A 19,005-nucleotide genomic window follows, 5' to 3' on the forward strand; every position below is an offset into this window, starting at 1 on the left:
GATACATGGTAGGAATAGTTGTTCTTCCTCTTTCCTCACATTCCATTTGACATTTCTTGAGGAAAATGGTCTGCGCTGGAATGGTCAGAGGGATTAACCCTAAAGCCCACTATTTTAGTAAACTGCCCAGTGCCTCTTCCACCTGTCTCTTTCCAGGCCTTCTGAACTCTTTCCCATCTCCTCTCTTCTCACAGCACTTAGCTTCTTTCTCCAGCAGGTTCATAAGTGAGGCAAGGTGATAGCCTGGTCTCGCACTTTGGGCTGCCCCGGCCACTGGAGGCGAGCTCCCTGTGGCCCCTGTAGCCCCAGGCTGGGCAGCTGGAGACAGCAACAGCGCAGCTGTGCAGATGGGCTGCAGCAGCTCACTCTTAATCTCCTTAATTGCGGCTTCATTTCCAGGATTTCTGATTGATTCTTTTTTGAAGTTTTAATCTCTTTGGTAAAGTAGTCATTTTGCTCATTGATTTGTTTTCTGAATGAACTCAGTTGTCTGTCATTATTTTCTCGTATCTCATTGAGTATTTTCAGAACTGCAATCTTGAAATCTGTCAAGATTATATCACATTTCCATGTGTTCTGACCTGCTTTCTGGGGACTTTTCATTTTCTTTCTGGTCATTGTCATTACTGCAGCCCTTCATGGTATTTGCTGTCCTCCTTTGCTTTCTCATTTATCTCTGAAGAAGTCTTTCTATTTATTTTCCTGTGGATGGTGCCCGAATCGCAAGATTTTTACCTCTGTGTTCTCCTAGATTTGAGCCTCCCTGGCTTCCTTAAGACAGTACAAGTCGGGGTGTGGCTCAGTGATTGAGCTTGAACCTGTGAACCAGGAAGTCATGTTTCAATTCCCGGTCAGGGTACATGCCGAGGTTGTGGGCTTGAATCCCAGTGTGGGGTGTGCAGGAGGCCTCTGATCAATGATTCTCTCCCATCATTGTGGGCCTTCTCTCCTCCCGTCCCCTCCCCCTCCCCCTCCCCCTCTCCTCCTTCTCCTTCTCCTCCTCCTCCTCCTCCTCCTCCTCCTCCTCCTCCTTCTCCTTCTTCTCTCTCTCTCTCTCTCTCTCTCTCTCTCTCTCCCCCCCCCCCCCCCCCCACACACACACACACACACCTTCTTCTCTGAAAGGAAAAGCAAAAAACAATACCGCCATGCTGCTTGGGGGTGAGGTTTGTTTTGTCCTCACTGTAATGGTGATCTCTGACCTCCATGCAGTCCTGCCCCAAGCACCCCTCCTGGGGATCAGTCACAGAGGGAAACAGCGGTTCTACTGCCATAGCTCTTGGTTTACAGATCATGTGCTCCTGGACCCAACTCCAAGGGCAATGGGAGGTGAGTTTTGGGAGTCCAAGTGGCAGCAGGCCTCTCTGGTTCTGTTTCTTTGTTTGATACACCACCACCCTGGCCCACAGTGCTCTGTCAGGCATCTGCTGATTCAGACACTGTTCTCTCTCTCTCTCTCTCTCTCTCTCTCTCTCTCTCTCTCTCTATCTCTCTCTCACACACACACACACACACACACACACACACACACACGCTGCTGGCCCTGCTGGGCTGCCCCCCAAAGCTCTCTGTTCCTCCTGACCCAAGGAAGCACCTGCTACTGCCTGCTTCCTCCCCTCTCCCAGCCAAGCCACCGGCCGCAGGGCTGTGTCTGAGGGCCCTCTGCGCTGTCCTTCTCATCTCTCCACTTATTCCCGGATGCCCACCTTTAGTTGTCTCAGTGCACAGTCGCTCAGGCATGCGTGTAATGTTGAGCAGGGATTTCTTTGTTGAATTATAGGTGGTTAACTTGTTGAAATGTCAGGGGGAGAGGAAAAGACGTGCCGTTAAGCCGCCATTCTAATATGTCACTCCTTAAGATGTCACTCTTTTTTTTTTTTTTTTTAAGATGTCACTCTTGACTGCTCCTCTGTGTTCTCCTCTCACATGCGGTGAATCACCAAAATCTTCTAATTTGATTTTTCTCCTCTCCCTTCTCACCCCTATTATCACCATTGTGCATCAGGCTCCTACTTGTCTGGATTATAAGTTCCCTAGCCTAGTATTGTTGTTGATGTTGTCAAATGTGTCTTCAAAACAGCTGTCAAAGACATCTCAAATGCAAATTCATATGTCATTCCCTGGCTTAGGCCATACTTGATACTCATGGCCCTCTGATCTGGCCATTGCCTAGTAATTAACCACATTGCTCCCACCACAGCTTTTGTGCAATGGCACCACTTGTAGTTCTCCAAATGTGCTGTGCTTGTCCTCATCTCTGTATTGTCTGCAATATTTAGAATCTCTTACCCTAAAATCCAAGGCCTGCCACACTTCTGTGTCTTCAGAACATTTTACTCATCCTTGAAAACTCTCCTGGAGTTAACCCATCCCCTGTTGTATACTCCTTTGCTTATCTTTATGTGTAAAAAGGATTTTTCCTTAGAGCAGTGCCTGTCATATGATGAGTGCTGTATACATGTTGCTTACCAATGTTATTACTAATTGTATTTTGATTTAATTTTGGGACTCTTTCTTCCATCAGTGGCAGAACTTAGCACTGACGAGTGATGGCTGTGTAGTACTCCATCAAGTTGCATTTCAATTGTTCCCTTATGGGACAGATGTACATTTGTAAACTTTCAGATAATACCTTGTTGTAAGTTTTCTCAAAGTTTTCTTTGGCATGATTCCTAGAAGTGGGATAACCAAGTCAAAGACTGCGAGTACTTTTATGACTCTGGGATAGCCATGTGTTTGTCTGTTGTGGTATCTTATAATGTGCCATATTTTCCTGCAGTCTTGTTAATCACATTGGGTATTTTTCTCAAATTTAACACCTACAAAATAATATCTTTAATACTTTAATTTACATTCTTCAACAAGTTAAACAGAACATTTTGCCAATGGCATATGCTTGTGAGAACTGGCTCTGTCTTTTGGAGACTAGAAAATGATTTTATGTGTTTCAACAGGCTTTTAGTATACTGAGATATAAACCCTTTGTCATGTTTGCTTGGGTTTTCTCCAACTTTTAACTTTGATGGCAATTGTATATATGCTTTAAAATTGCGTGAAATTAAATATGTTCATCATTTTTAATAGCATCATTTGCCACATAGCTTAAAACATACCTTTTATGATCTGAAATCTGTCCTTTTTTGGTCTTGATTTATGAATTTTTCAAATTCCTAAACTTTAATTTCAACTGGAAATCTTTTTTGTAATAATAGAGTTTTCCAATTCAAGTATACATAACAGCATTTTCTTTTCTTTTACTATTATTATTATTATTTTAAATTTTTTTTATTAAATCTTTATTGTTCAGATTATTACATTTGTTCCTCTTTTTCCCCCCATAACTCCCCTCCACTCAGTTCCCACCCCACCTTCCTCCCTTACTCCCCACCCACTGTCCTCATCCATAGGTGCATGATTTTTGTCCAGTCTCTTCCCGCATCCCCCACACCCCTTTCCCCCCAAGAATAGTCAGTCCATTCCCTTTCTATGTCCCTGATTCTATTATAATCACCAGTTCATTCTGTTCATCAGATTATTCACTTGATTTTCAGATTCACTTGTTGATAGATGTGTATTTGTTGTTCATAATTTGTATCTTTACCTTCTTCTTCTTCTTCCTCTTCTTAAAGGATACCTTTCAGCATTTCATATAATACTGGTTTGGTGGTGATGAACTCCTTTAGCTTTTCCTTATCAGTGAAGCTCTTTATCTGACCTTCAATTCTGAATGATAGCTTTGCTGGATAAAGTAATCTTGGTTGTAGGTTCTTGGCATTCATCACTTTGAATATTTCTTGCCACTCCCTTCTGGCCTGCAAAGTTTCTGTTGGGAAATCAGCTGACAGTCGTATGGGTACTCCCTTGTAGGTAACTGACTTTCTTTCTCTTGCTGCTTTTAAGATTCTCTCTTTGTCTTTTGCTCTTGGCATTTTAAATATGATGTGTCTTGGTGTGGTCCTCTTTGGATTCCTTTTGTTTGAGGTTCTCTGCGCTTCCTGGACTTGTAAGTCTATTTCTTTCACCAGGTAGGGGAAGTTTTCTGTCATTATTTCTTCAAATAGGTTTTCAATATCTTGCTCTCTCTTCTTCTGGCACCCCTATAATTTGGATGTTGGTGCGCTTGAAGCTGTCCCAGAGGCTCCTTATACTTTCTTCATATTTTTTGGATTCTTTTTTCATTTTGCTTTTCTGGTTGGGTGTTTCTTGCTTCTTCGTATTTCAAATCATTGACTTGATTATTGCGCTCCTCTAGTCTGCTGTTGGGAGTCTGTATAATATTCTTTATTTCAGTCAGTGTATGCTTAATTTCTAGTTGGTCCTTTATCACAACCTCGAGGATCTCATTAGATTTCTTGTAGGCCTCATTAAGTTTATCGGCAGTTTCTAGAAAATTCTTGAAAGACCTTAAAAGTGTGGTTTTGAACTCTATATCCAGTAGTTTGCTTTCCTCCATTTCTGTCATTTGTGTCCTTTTTCTTTGTCTCCACATTTTTTATGATTCCCTGTGTTGATACAGTGGTTTTCTGTGCTGAGTGTCCTCTAGGGCCCAGTGGTTCAGCCTCCCCAATTACCTGAGTAGGACACTCTGGTGCACCCCCTTGTGGTCTTTGTGCACAGTCTTGTTGTAGTTAAGCCTTGATTGTTGTAGGTAACACTGAGAGGAATTGACCTCCAGGTCAATTGACTGCAGTGGGAGAACTTCTGTGCTGGAGACACCCTTCTGGGACAAGACTTGTTTCGATGGGGCTTTGGTGCTCACTGAGTCTGCCCCGAGTGTGTCCTTTATGTTTCCACGGAGCTGCAAACTGGATGGTCCCACTCTGACCTCTGGGCTTCCTGGCTCCTGGATCTCTAGGGAGGTGCTAATCTAGCCTTTGCCTGAGGCTATCCAGCAAAAGCCTCCCTGCAGGGCTTGGGCGGGGCGGGTCCCACAGGATCAACAGGACGGGGCTAGCAGTTATGGCTGCTCTCAGTCCTGCCCTCAGAGGCTTTGCTTCTCAATGTCCTGGTAATCGCTGCAAGCCCCTCTTAGAGAAAGCTGCCCTCTTGTTCAGACCGATGCCAGACAGTCCCGCTTCTCCTGTATGATTCTGGGTCCCTAGAGACTCGCCCAGAACTGGAGCTCAGAGCCTGAGACTACCTCCCCATTGAAATCGACAACCGCGCCCTCAGCCGCCAGCCCGCTCCGCGTGCACCTCCACATCTTAGTATTTTACTTCCACACTGCGCCTCCTCTGAGTCTCGGTATGCTTTTCTCTTTCCTTCTAGTTGTAGAATTTCCACTGAGCCAGCCTTCCTGTGGTTCTGGGTGATGTCCATTCCATCTTTTAGTTGTATTTTTGAAGTGGTTGTGCGAGGCAGCAATCTCCGGTGTTTACCTATGCCGCCATCTTGGTTTCTCTACTATTATTATTATTGTTAGTAGTAGTAGTAGTAGAGGCCCAGTACACGAAATTTGTGCACAGGTAGGGTCTCTATTCCTGACCGGCAATCAGGGCCTTCCTTCCCCTGGTTGCCAGCTGCCAGCCGGGGTCTTCCTTGATTCTGTGCCGCCCCCAGTGGTAACCACACATCATAGCAAGCAGTTGAACTCCCAGTCTGTTGAACTCCTGAGGGGACAATTTGCATATTTGCCTATTATTATATAAGATTTTTTTTAGATAGGGCCCTAGCCAGTTTGGCTCAGTGAATGGAGTGTTGGCCTGCAGACCAAAGGGTCCCGGTTCGATTCACCCAAGTCAAGGGCACTTACCTTGGTTACAGGCTTCTCCCAGTCCCCTGCCCTGGTCAGGACTTATGCAAGAGGCCACCAATCAATGTCTTTCTCTCACATCGATATTTTTCTCTGTCTTTTCCTCTCTCTTCCACTCTCCCTAAAAATCATTGGAAAAAAATCCTCGGGTGAGGATTAAAAACAAACAAACAAAAAAGAAATGTGATAGGGAATAAACACCTGACTTTCCTCTCCTCTCTCTGTCAGATCAAATGCTAGAGATTCCAGTTTGCTCAGTTGACAAAAGCCAGAGAACAAGGAAGCTCTTGATTAATCTCTTCACACCCCTTCCCAAATTGTTATTTTCCTATCTTACCCAGCTCTGTAGAAAGAGCCACCATCTATTCACTTGTTCAAACCAAAAATGTAAAATCATTCTTACTTTTTTCTTTTTCCTCCGACATTGCAACCAATCCATTAATAAATCTTATGTGTTCTACCTCAAAAAGCTATCTCTCAGATATTCTTTCCTCTCCATATGCCCCATTTCTTGTGTAGATTTCAGAAATAGCTGCATAACAGGTCATTCTGCTTGCTTTCTTAGCCTTTTCTACTCTCTACATAAAATGCCAAAGACCTCAGAGGGACCTTTAAAAAATGCAAGTCAAATAATATCGCTGCTTGGAATCTGCCCAAACATTCCCTTGCATGTGACTCAAACCCAAACGTATCATTATGGTAAAAACTTCCAATGCGGCTTGCTTCCTACCTACATAGCAGTATTTTAAAAAATCTTTTCTTCCTCATTGTAATGCTTACTTGCTATGTGAAAGTCTTTCTAAAATATCTGTTTCTGATCTCTTGTTAAAGAAACTGCAAGTCTTTTTGTTCCTAACATATCGGAAGGAGGTGACAACACATCCTAATTCTTTGCTTACATGTTTTTCTCTCTGGAAACATGATAGTATCATTCATCCTATCTAATAAAAGAGAAACATTGTAATTAGCTGCACCTCCGCTACCCTTCCCATTGGCTAATCAGGGCGATATGCAAATTAACTGCCAGCCAAGATGACGGCCGGCAGATAGGCAGCTTGAAGCGAACATGAGGCTTGCTTGCTTCAGTGACGGAGGACTCCAACATTCCCCGCCTGCCACTGCCGGCCTCTGAGCTTGCAGTTTGAAACATTGTTACAAATATAGAAGCTAAACAAAACCTCAGAAACTTGCTTTCAGCCAGCTGGGATCTCAGAGCTGGAGTTGAAACAGTGTTTCGATTATAGAACCCAAACAAACCAGCTACCTGCTTTCAGCAGCGGAGGCCTAAGAGCTGGAGCCAAGCCTCAGAGCTAAAGCTGGCCCAGAATAAAAAAAAAAGAAAAAGAAAAAAAGGAGCGGTTGGGAGCTTCAGTCACCCGCCAGCCTGAAAACAGCCCTCAGCCCCTCACCCAGACTGGCCAGGCACCCCAGTGGGGAACCCCACCCTGAAGGGAGTGTGACCAGCTGCAAACAGCCATCATTCCCTCATCCAGGCTGGCCAGGCACCCCAGTGGGGACCCCCACACTGATCCAGGACACCCTTCAGGGCAAACCAGCCGACCCCCACCTGTGCACCAGGCCTCTATGCTATATAATAAAAGGGTAATATGCCTCCCAGCACCGGGATCAGCAGAGCCGCGAGGCCTCTTGGCACCGGGATCAGCATGACAGGAGGCAGTGCCTAAACCCCCTGATCGCCCTGCAGCTCTGTGTGTGACAGGGTCGGGGCCACAACCTCCCTATCCACCCTGCTCTGTTTGTGACAGGGCAAGGCACCCCAACCCCCTGATCAGCCCTGCTCTGTGCCTGATAGGGGGGAGCTCCCCAACCCCCTGATCACCCTGCGGCTCTGTGTGTGACAGGGTGCGGTGCCACAACCCCCTGATCGGCCCTGCTCTGTGTGTGATGGGGTAGAGCCATAACCTCCCCATCGGCCCTGCCCTGAGTGTGGCAGGGTGCGGAGCCCCAACCCCCTGATCTGCCCTGCTCTGTGTGTGACAGGGGGCGGTGCCCCAACTCCCCTATCGGCCCTACTCTGTGAGTGACGGGGGAGCTCCTCAACCCCCTGATCGGCCCTGCTCTGTGCATGACAGGGGGGAGCTCCCCAACCCGCTGATTTGCCCTGCTCTGTGCGTGACAGGGGGTGGCGCCGCAACCTCCCCACCTACCCTGCCTTGAGTGTGATGGGGGCGGTGCCCCCACCCCCCAATCGGCCCTACCCTGAGTGTGACTGAGGGTGGCATCGCAACCTCCTGATCCGCCCTGCTCTGTGCATGACAGGGGGCGGCGCCCCAACTCCCCAATCAGCCCTGCTCTGAGCCCGACCAGGGGCTGCACCTAGGGATGGGCCTGCCCTCTGCCACCTGGGAGCAGGTCTAAGCCAGCAGGTCATTATCTCCCGAGGGGTCCCAGACTGCGAGAGGGCACAGGTCGGGCTGAGGGACCCTCCCTCCCCCCCGAGTGCACAAATTTTTGTGCACCGAGCCTCTAGTCCTATATAATGAAAGGGTAATATGCAAATTGACCCTAATGATTTAAAAACTAGTGCTATGACACGCACTGACCACCAGGAGGCTGACACTCGATGCAGGAGCTGCCCCCTCGTGGTCAGTGTGCTCCCTCAGTGGTAGCTCCACTCAGCCACAAGCCAGGCTGATGGCTGGGAGTGCAGCGACGGTGGAGGAGCCTCCCACCTCCTTGGTGGAAGCACTAAGGATGTCTGACTGCGATGTAAGCGGGGAGTGGGCCTAAACTGTCAGTCAGACATTCCCCGAGGGCTCCCAGGCTGCCAGAGGGATGTCTGACTGCCAGCTTAGGCCCAAATTGGGCCTAAGCCGGGAGGTGGACATCCCCAGAGGGGTCCTGAACTATGAGAGGGCGCAGGCCGGACTGACAGACACTACCACCCCACCCCACCCCCAGTGCACGAATTTTTGTGCACTGGGCCTCTAGTACATATATATTCTAATATCCTTGCTTGCACTACTTCCTCAGTATGTATTTCTGGGTAATTGAATAGTAGTGAACAAAATAGGCTAGCTATAGGGTAATGATACTTTATATTTAAAAATATAACAGGATTCTGCCTTAACTTGATAATAAATTTCCATTTAATACTATTATGAATTTCTTATAGATTAAGTTGATTAAGCAGTTTGCAGAAAAATGGCTTCTCAAAAAATAATCTTTTTTAAAGATTTTTTTATTATTTTTAGTGAAAAGGTAAGGGAGAAGAGAGAAAGAGAAACATCCATGTGAGAGTGAAATATTAATCGGCTGCCTCCTGCACACCCCCTACCTAGGACCGAACCTGCATGCTGGGCATGTGCCCTGATCAGTAATCGAACTGGCAACCTTTTGGTGCACAGGGTTACGCCCAGCCAACAGCCACACCAGCCAGGGCTCTGCTGGTTTTGGAACCAGCCATGAAATAACTCTTCCTTTAATTATACTGTTCCCTCTGCTTGTTGTGCCCTTCATTTTCAATGACAGGCACATCTTACCATCCCTTGAAATTTAGCTGGAGTTACTGCTTTGTGTCTAACTTGTTGTACTATATAGCCTGTGTCCCAGTTTTTTTAATCTGTAAAATGGGGATAATAGTACCTATCTCAGGGTTGTAGTCAGGATAAAATGCTTTGAAACCTAAAAGTACTTAGTTCTTGGCACCTGTTGAGTACTCAATGAAAGTTAGCTGTTGCTGCTATTGTTCATTGTTTACGCATCAAATTCCATTAGACTATGAATTCATTGAACACTAAAATGTGTTGTTTGTTGTTGTTTTTTGTGTTCCTTTTATAGGCTGATAGCTGGAATATTTAAGAAGAATTTTTACCTTGAATGAATGAATCATTCATTGCTCAGTCTTCATCATTGATTTAATGTTTCTCATTAGAGTATTTTAAATGTCATTAAATACTTCATGTTAAATTTTTTGTAATGTTTCAGAATGAAGATTTATTAAATGAAATAAAACAACTTAAAGAGGAAATAAAGAAAAAAGATGAAAAAATCCAACTATTAGAACATCAGCTTGTAAGTATTATAATATAGTATGTGAAGTGAAGACTTTTTAAACTGAGCAATATAAAACTATAGCCAGAATTTAAATTTGACTTTATTTTTGGCTTCCAAAGTTGCACTATTATATTATTTTTAGATTATGTGCACTCTAAAAGTATGTGGTTTAACTTACAGTCTAAATAGTAAATATTCAAGGTAAAAAGAAAATCTTTGTCCATTCATTTTCAGTGGCCTTATGTTTTGGGGGTTTTAAATTCACCAATTTACAATCATTTTATTGATAAAGGGTAGATGTCTTTTCTTAATGTGATTTTAAAGAAGTGAGTACTGGTGAGCTGAGAACAAGGTGTTTTCTCTCCTCTGATAGCAGCAGGAACCTGGATTATCAGACTGTGGTACCAGTACAGCTGTCTATTAGAGACCGTAAAGAGTGTTCTAAGAAAATGGTTCTCCTCCATGGATGATGCTGAGTAGAATCTTTATAATTGTCTAGTGGTTACAGATTCAGATATAGTTCCATATGGAAACAACATATACACTCTCTCGAAGTTAAATATAATTTAGTTTCTAATAATATACAAGGCCAGGATAACAAGAACATAATGGCATAAGAATACCAACAAGCCAAGGAAAATCTTTGTTGGAAATGAAAAGCATATCACTAAAAACTAGGTTTTCCGAATTATAGAAAACTCAAATACTTGCCAAATCTTACTCTTCGTCTGATAGCACACAAACACAGAGAGGAACTTATTTCCAGAATCGCACTAGTCAAGAGAGAATAAGTCATATGCTTGCCTTAAGATGAATGCTTTATATTATCTTTCCTTCTTTACACACCTCCTATATATGTGAAAAGTCCTATTGCAGTGAATACCTAGAGACTCTTCAACCGACTCTTGAATAGAACAACATGAGATTGAACTGTATGGCTCCACTTATACACAGTTTTTTGTGTGTTTTTTCAGTAAATTCATACAGTATTATAAGTGTATTTTCTTTATGATTTTCTTAATATTGTTTTCTTTTCTGGAGCTTTATTATAAGAATACAGTATATATCCACTCATCTGAGATCAACCAAATTGCATAACCCATACAATTTGCATAACTCATGGACACAGACAACAGTGCGGTGAAGGCCTGGTGGGGGTGGCGGTGGGCTAGAAGAGGTCAATGGGGAAGAAGGGGACATGTGTAATACTTTCAATAATAAAGTTTTTTTTTTTTAAAAAAGAATACAGTATATAATACATATAACATATAAAATATGTGTTAATCAACTGTTTATGTTATGGCTCTGGTCAACAGAAGGCTGTAAGTAAACCTTTGGGGGAGTCAAAAGTTATATGCAGATTTTCAACTGCACAGGAGGTTGACACACCTAAACCCCACATTGTTCAATAGTCAATTATATATTGAATTTTGTTTCAATGACCGTCTCATTTCTTAGGAATTGGAAATATGTCTGTACTACAAGAAATGGAAAATGTCATTACTTACAGATTTTTTTTTGTTTTAATTAGATTGTATTTTGTAAGTGGAAATTGGAATGACCCAATTGCAATTAAGATAAATTTTGAATATTGATAATTATTTTTAAAGTAGAAACTTGTAATTTTAGCTTGATGCAATAGTTAAGAATTTGTTATATAAGTATCCCTACAAGAAAGTATATTTACCTCTATTGGAGTTATTTAACAAATAATAAGGTTATATTCCAACTTCCCACTGAAGAAAAATTCTCATTATCAGTCTTTTTATTTGTAAAAAATTTTGATATTATTTGAAAGACCAAAGTTTACACAATAGATACATTACTTTGTGTTGTATAAGTGACTAAATGAGTATGCTTTGAGTAGAATCGTGTAGAGAATTCATTTGTGAGATGAGATGCCCAGATAGATCTTGTCAAAGGACAGAGATCCTTCAAAGTTTTCCAGTCCAATAAAGTCAGCACATCATTAAAGGAGCTTAAAGCACTGGACCTGTGAAAAGACAATCTTACTTGTGGGCTGGGGTATTTAATATCCAGTAGAGTCCAATAAAAAATGAACTTAAGAAATTGTGCTGCAGTTATTGTAGTAGCATCATAGTTTAGGGAAATACTTAAAATCTTACAATTGTATTCTTTTTTTTTAAATATATTTTATTGAGTTTTTACAGAGAGGAAAGGAGAGAGATAGAGAGTTAGAAACATCGATGAGAGAGAAACATCGACCAGCTGCCTCCTGCACACTCCCCACTGGGGATGTGCCCGCAACCCAGGTACATGCCCCTGACCAGAATCGAACCTGGGACCTTTCAGTCCGCAGGCCGACGCTCTATCCACTGAGCCAAACCAGTTTCGGCACAATTGTATTCTTTAGATTATGTATTGTTATATATATTCTACATCTATATATATATAGTACTGCATCTATATGTATAAAGTCATAGGTAGTATGTTTTATGGATAAGAAAGGAGATTTCCAAAGGTAATTTTAACTATTCAAAATTGTAAGCTGACTCTAGGACCCAATCTCTGAATAAGACAGGAGACTATTTACCCCCTAAGAGAGACCCTAATTACTTTGTCCATGTATAGGTGTATGAAAAATTATACCACTATAAAATACTGTGTTTTTGTCCAGGCAACTCGGTGTAACTGCCACCAAAAATCTAAAGAGGAAAAATGCACATATGCCGATAAATATACCCAAACATCCTGGAGAAGAATTCCTGTAAGTAATTAACCCCTTTTCTTGTCATTTACTGTTTTGCTGTTTTGTTCCACCTTTTTACTCAAATCTCTAAAAATTTTGAATCGGCCATGGCTGTTAATTTTTTTTAAGTTGTCTTTTTCTTGTTTCTTAGGTGTATATGTGCTTTCTAAAGCTTCTCTTGTGTGTCTTACATAAGTGAATGTGCATTTAATAGCTTTTCCATTCTGCACACTGTAACCCATTTTATTTGAGTGTCGAGTCTTCTCTTATTGCCTATATTTATGAGAGTATTATTTCCCCATACCCTTAAAGAAACAGAAGTCCAAAATGCAGCCTTCCTTCTAGCAACAAATGACTCTGAAAATATATGATGCCACGTATTCTTTTTTTGTTGAAATTTTTCAAATAGATTTTATTAGAATTTCTCAAATGTTGAGGCTGTTAGGAAGTATAAATGCATTAGGAGATAGGCAGTAAAGGTTATGTTTTAGACATGGTTAGGGAATGGTTTGTTCTAAACAGTAGAAAATAACCATGCAGCTTTTCCTTTGTTGTTTTTCATGGTTACATCTCAAAACATAGTTAGTGCTAGAATACACTGACCATAATCTAACCTGAGTTTTTCTAAACTTAGTTCAGGTTGTGTCTGAGCCAGAGAGTCATCAGATGGCCACAATCCTTATCCTATGGCATATGCTACAGGTAGCTACTTCTTGTTAAGAGAATGCCTCATTACCCAGCCTTGACTCTTCTTTTGTCTTATTTTGGCAGTGGAATCCTAGTAGCACAAATGAACAAGAATCTATAATGGTTAATAATCAGCAATCCAGTTTTTAAAACTTAGATGTAGACCTTTAAAGTTTGTAAGTTATTTCTTTTCATCTAATTAACAATTTTTGTGTGCTCTGTATAAATATAATGCTGATAATTAATTTATTCAACATAAGTTTGGTGAGCCTCTCCCATCAACTGACTTTTGAACTAGAGTGAGGATTTGGGGAAGGAAATACCAAGTAAGGGGACTCCGCTATTAACAAGTGCTCATTGAAGACAGTGGTGATGGAATATTTCTTTAAAGTCAAAGGATGTGGAAACTTATTTGTTTAGAAACAATTGCAAAATGAAAGACGGAGCGTTGGGCCTTGTAGGTTTCTCCAGGATCTTCGCAGGCCCAACACTCTTCTAACATTGTCACTGAGTGGAGTGTGGCTTCATTAAGTGTGGAGTCCCATCTTCCTGGGAGTTTATACCATCTCTGGCTCCTCGGCTTCACTCTTCTGGAAAAGGCGATTGATTATTTGCAGGTCTGCTCACCAGACAAAAGTAAATGGTGCAAAATACTCCAAGACATTCCTGAATATATTCCTGAGATAGTTTCACTGTAATCTTGAGGGAACTGAAGGTCAGATTTTCAGCCTAATGTACCTAACAAACCCAGACTTTATGCTTCCTTGTTATCCTTTATTATAAGAATCACCTGGCTGAATACCTTTGTTTTATAGATAAGGGAGATTAAATGGCATAGTAAAGTCTCCTAATTAACCAGTGGCTGAAATAGTACTATTAACTTCAGACTGCTGACTTTCAGTCCAGGGTTCCTTCCCCCAAAAGCACCCTGAGGAGCCTGAAGAACTGAGAGGGGTTGCAGATTGAAATGGGAGATATATATATAGAGTTGGGCAAAGTCAGGACATGATTTTGGCAGGAACACAGACATATGTTTAGGGAAATAGGTGAAGATAGTGTCAAAGTTCCTTTAAAACAGTGGTTCTTAACCTTCTGGCCCTTTAAATACAGTTCCTCATGTTGTGACCCAACCATAAAATTATTTTCATTGCCGCTTCATAACTGTAATGTTGCTACTCTTAGGAATCGTAATGTAAATATCTGATATACAGGATGGTCTTAGGCGACCTCTGTGAAAGGGTCGTTTGACCGCCAAAGGGGTCACAACCCACAGGTTGAGAACCGCTGCTTTAAAAGATAGAATTTTAAAATTTACCTAGGAGTTAGTGAGAAAGCAGTTGCATTTATTTAAAGGAATAGTTACATATATTTATTTAATCACTTTAATGTTAACTATTAAATATTAATATTAAATATTGAGTTTATTCCCTGATTTTTATGTTCTTTGGACTTTGATGGATTCATCCTATATAATAAAAGCCTAATATGTTAAGTGTCCAGTCGTCCAGTCATCCGTTCAACCAGTCAAAGCATAATATGCTAATGATATGCTAAGGCCACTTAACTGCTCGCTATGACGTGCACTGACCACCAGGGGGCAGAGTCAACTGGTCAACCATTCGCTATGATGTGCACTGACCACCAAGGAGCAAATGCTCCGACTGGTAGGTTAGCTTGTTGCTGGGGTCCGGCAGATCGGGACTGAGTGAGATGTACTGGACACACCCTTGATCCCTCCTGCGGTCCCTCCCCAGCTGGTCAACCTCTCACATCCCTCCCCAACCCCAGTTGTGCACTGGTGGGGACCCTCAGCCTGGCCTGTGCCCTCACACAATCCGGGACCCCTTGGGGGATGTCGGAGAGCTGGTTTTGGCCCAATCCTGCAGGCCAGGCTGAGGGACCCCATTAGTGCACGAATTCTAGTTTAACTTATTTTGGAAACCATTTACTATAATAACAAAGATTTTATTTTTTCTTTTAAAAGTTACACTTGATTCTTTTTTAGCAAGAACCCAACATATTTAAACAAGACGTTGATTACGGGAATGGAGAGATTCAGTGGGACTCTTTGGCAACATCTAGTTGGTCAGGTGGCGATTTTGGGAATCAAAGCATGTTATGTTAAAAATATTTCACAAGTTTAGTGTAGGTTTTGTTTGTCTTTTTAACTCTGGCTAAGCCTTTGGGAAGATTGAAAGTAATGATCTGAGTACTTGTTCTTCACCATTCCCTGCAATATCTTGGGACATTTAAATGCCCTTCTTGACACTCTCCTAGTTAGTGGAGGGTTATAGAATGTGTCTCAGAGATTTGTGAGGCACATGTAACCATTTCCTGGAATAGGAGGAAGAAATCTGGCTGCAAGGGAAGGCAGAGGATGGTGGAGGAGAAAGCTACTCCCTGTAATACTTGGGAATGGCTGTTTAGGATGTGGAAAGAAATAGGAAAAAATAGACATTACAGGCAGAGCCTTTCGGAAGAGGGAGCGTGGAGGGCCACTGACAGCAGCAGAGCAATGGAATGTGAATGTGTTGGACCCAGCGTAAGTTTTCATAAATTTTTTCCTAAGAATTTTGGTATCGCCTAATTGCTGCAAATAAATTTTTAAATTCAAGAACCAATAGGAATAGGAGGATGAAATAAGGTATTAGAACAGGGAAAGGAAGAAAAGCAGATATCCACTTACTTACGGATATTTGTGCACCCACTCTATTCTGGGCACTGTCGTAATCTGAGAGTGTAAGATGACAAGGGTGCACACAGGCCCAGGCCTCAAGATGCTTCCAGAAACCTCCAGTGGGCCGAGAATGGTGTCACTCTCACTCTCTTCCTGCATGGAAGAAACGGGGACCAATAAGTAAATTGTGCAACTTGGACACAGCAGTCTGAGGCCAGAAGCAGGCTTTCTGACTTGTAGGTAATGTCTTAGTTGCCTGCCTTTGAGTGGCAGCAAGAGGTGAGAAGGGTGCAGGAAACAGGAGGAAGGATCTGAGCCCGCGAAGGAGGACTCAGGCTTGGTCCAGTGAGAGGTCATGATGACAACTGACTTTCCTAAAACCCAGCTATCTGGGTATATGCTCTGTGGTAGAGATGTCAGCATTCCATTGTGATAACCCATAGAACATCCCTATAGTTTTAAAATTTTATCTTGGAGATAAAATGAAATGTTAAGTATTTTATTGTTAAATCTTTATTGTTGAAAGTATTACATAGGTCCCCCTGTTTCCCCCATTAACCTCTTCCAGCCACTCTGGCACCCCCCCTCCCCCCAGGCCCTCACCACCTCACTGTCTGTGTCCATGGGTTATGCATATATGCATACAAGTTCATTAGTTGATCTCTTCCCACCCTCCCTCCCCTGCCTTCCCTCTGAGGTTCAACAGTCTATTCATGCTCCTCTGTCTCTGGGTCTCTCTTTGATCATCAGTTTATTTGGTTCATTAGATTCCACATAGGAGTGAGATCATGTGATACTTATCTTTTTTATGTTGTTTAGTATCCAAGTTTTGGGGAAATTTTTCTGTTACTGATTTCTAATTTGATTAGGATAATTTCAATTCAGTATAATCCCAATTCTTTTATGTTTGTTGTTATTTGTTTTGTGGCCTAGACTATGATCTGTTTTTTGGTCAATGTTCTGTGAACTCTTGGAAAGAATATGATCGTTTGCTATTGTTGGATGGAGTATTCTATAAATGTTGATTAGATTCAGATTGTTGATGGTGTGCTTGAGTTTTACATCATTGCTGATTTTATTGTTTAGTTTTATCAATTATTGAGAGAAGGGTTGCTAGACTCACTAACTATATTTTTATGGAATTTCTCCTAATTCTATCAGTTTTGTTTCATGTATAGTTCTTTAGTTTGGTGCATACACATTTAGGATTGCTATGTCTGCTTGGTATATTGGTCCTTTTATCATTTTATAAGGTTCCTCTTTGTATCTGCTAAATTGCTCTGAATCCTTTATTTGATATTAATATAGCCACTTTTGCTTTCTTTTGATTTTTATTGCATGGTATATCTTTTTTATGTTTGATTTTAAAATACCTAAATTGTTATATATAAGGTGAATTTCATTGACCATGCATGTAATTAGATCATGATTTTTTTCATTCACTCTGCTAATCTGCCTTTTAAAATATATATATTTTTATTGATTTCAGAGAGAAAGGGAGAGGGAGAGAGAGATAGAAACATCAATGATGAGAGAGAATCATTGATTGGCTGCCTCCTGCATGCTTCCCACTGGGGATCGAACCCACACCCTGGGTACATCCCCCTACTAGGAATTGAACCTCCTGGTTTATAGGTTGACACTCAACCACTGAGCCACACCAGCCAGGCCCAATCTGCCTTTTAATACATTGTATGCGGGAAACGTGTTTACACGTTTTACGTATTTATACATTCTACCAGTGTAGTAGAGCGCGGGACACATATTAATACATTTTTTATAGACTAGCGGTAGAATGCGGGTAACGTATAAATACGTAAACTAAAGTTATCGTAATTTTACTGAACGTTGCCATTTGTGCAAAAAATTAGCAAAAATGGCCCGCGCCACCTGTTAGCGCGCGATAAAGACTACCCGCAAACAATGTGTTAATTGATGTCTATACATCCTTTATATTTAATGTAGTTATTGATGTTAGGGCTTTGGTCTACCATTTTATTTATTTTTGTTTCCTTCTTTGTTTTTTTTCTCTTTTTTTTGCCTTTCTGTATGTTACTTATATCTCTTTTAAAATTGCATTTTGATTTACACTTAGTGTTTCAAGTGTATCTTTTTTATGGAAATGTTATAGTTGGTCTAGGTATAGTGTCAAAGGTTCATAAAGAACAGTAATAACACCAATGAATCCCCAAAATAGTATTAGTAAAAGTTGATAATGCTAACATCAAAAAGACAATTTGCAACCTGGGAGCATTCAAACCAAAACATGGAATGAAGTTCAGAGGTATCCTATATAATAAAAGGCTAATATGCAAATCGACCGAACGGCAGAACATCCAGTTGCTATGACATGCACTGACCACAAGGGGGCAGACACTCAGCAGGAGCTGCCTCTGGTGGTCAGTGCGTTCCCACAGGGGGAGCACCGCACAGCCAGAAGCCAGGCTCATGGCTGGGGAGCACAGTGGCAGTGGCGGGAGCCTCTCCCGCCTCCACAGCAGCGCTAAGAAGCAGTGAGCTGAGCGGTTAGAAGCAGCGAGCTGAGTGGTAAGGATCAGTGAGCTGAGTGGTAAGGAGCAGCGAGCAGGTGGGCAGTAAGGAGCGAGGGGTCCCGGACTGCAAGAAGGTGCACCGGGCCTCTAGTATTGTTATAAAGCAGCTTATATAGTGAGAAAACAGTGGCTGTTTATTCTCCACAGTGATTAGTTATATTAGAATTTTCAGTGGTTACCTCATATCAACCTTGAGAGATAGTTCAAATTTTAGTTATGATTTCCAGAGGTATAGGCAAGAAATGACCCAGGTCTAGCTAATCTTGCAAAATAATCAAAATTAAACTTTGTTTATAACACTAAACTGGTTTTGTCTGCTCAGATAATTTTTTAAAAAATATATATTTTATTGATTTTTTTACAGAGAGGAAGGGAGAGAGATAGAGAGTTAGAAACATCAATCAGCTGCCTCCTGCACATCTCCCACTGGGAATGTGCCTGCAACCCAGGTACATGCTCTTGACCGGAATCGAACCTGGGACCTTTCAGTCCGCAGGCCGACGCTCTATCTACTGAGCCAAACCGGTTTTGGCTGCTCAGATAATTTTTAAGGCTGGTCTCCATTTGTTCTGTTTTATTTTATTTTAATAATGTATTTATATTTACGTAG

At 41.8% G+C, this 19,005-nt stretch overlaps 1 protein-coding gene across 14 annotated transcripts in view; it reads left to right on the forward strand.

Annotated features, from left to right (window-relative positions):
- The window catches only part of CCSER2 (coiled-coil serine rich protein 2), a 215,282-nt gene that overhangs the window by 172,310 nt on the left and 23,967 nt on the right, over window positions 1-19,005 (forward strand). For 11 of the 14 annotated variants that reach the window (XR_009448332.1, XM_059662019.1, XM_059662018.1 and 8 more), the window contains 2 exons: window positions 9,701-9,787; window positions 12,408-12,497. The exons of 1 other annotated variant lie outside the window; for it this stretch is intronic. Coding sequence is in view for 10 of the 13 variants with exons in the window: in XM_059662019.1 (XP_059518002.1) it covers window positions 9,701-9,787; window positions 12,408-12,497 (177 nt within the window). In the remaining 3 variants the exon portion in view is untranslated. Of the gene's footprint in view, window positions 1-9,700; window positions 9,788-12,407; window positions 12,498-19,005 lie in introns of those variants that run through there. 2 more of the 14 variants (XR_009448331.1, XR_009448330.1) reach the window with 2 other exon arrangements.

The sequence above is a fragment of the Myotis daubentonii genome, chromosome 13 (genome assembly GCF_963259705.1).
Source record: "Myotis daubentonii chromosome 13, mMyoDau2.1, whole genome shotgun sequence".
Classification (NCBI taxonomy): Eukaryota; Metazoa; Chordata; class Mammalia; order Chiroptera; family Vespertilionidae; genus Myotis; species Myotis daubentonii.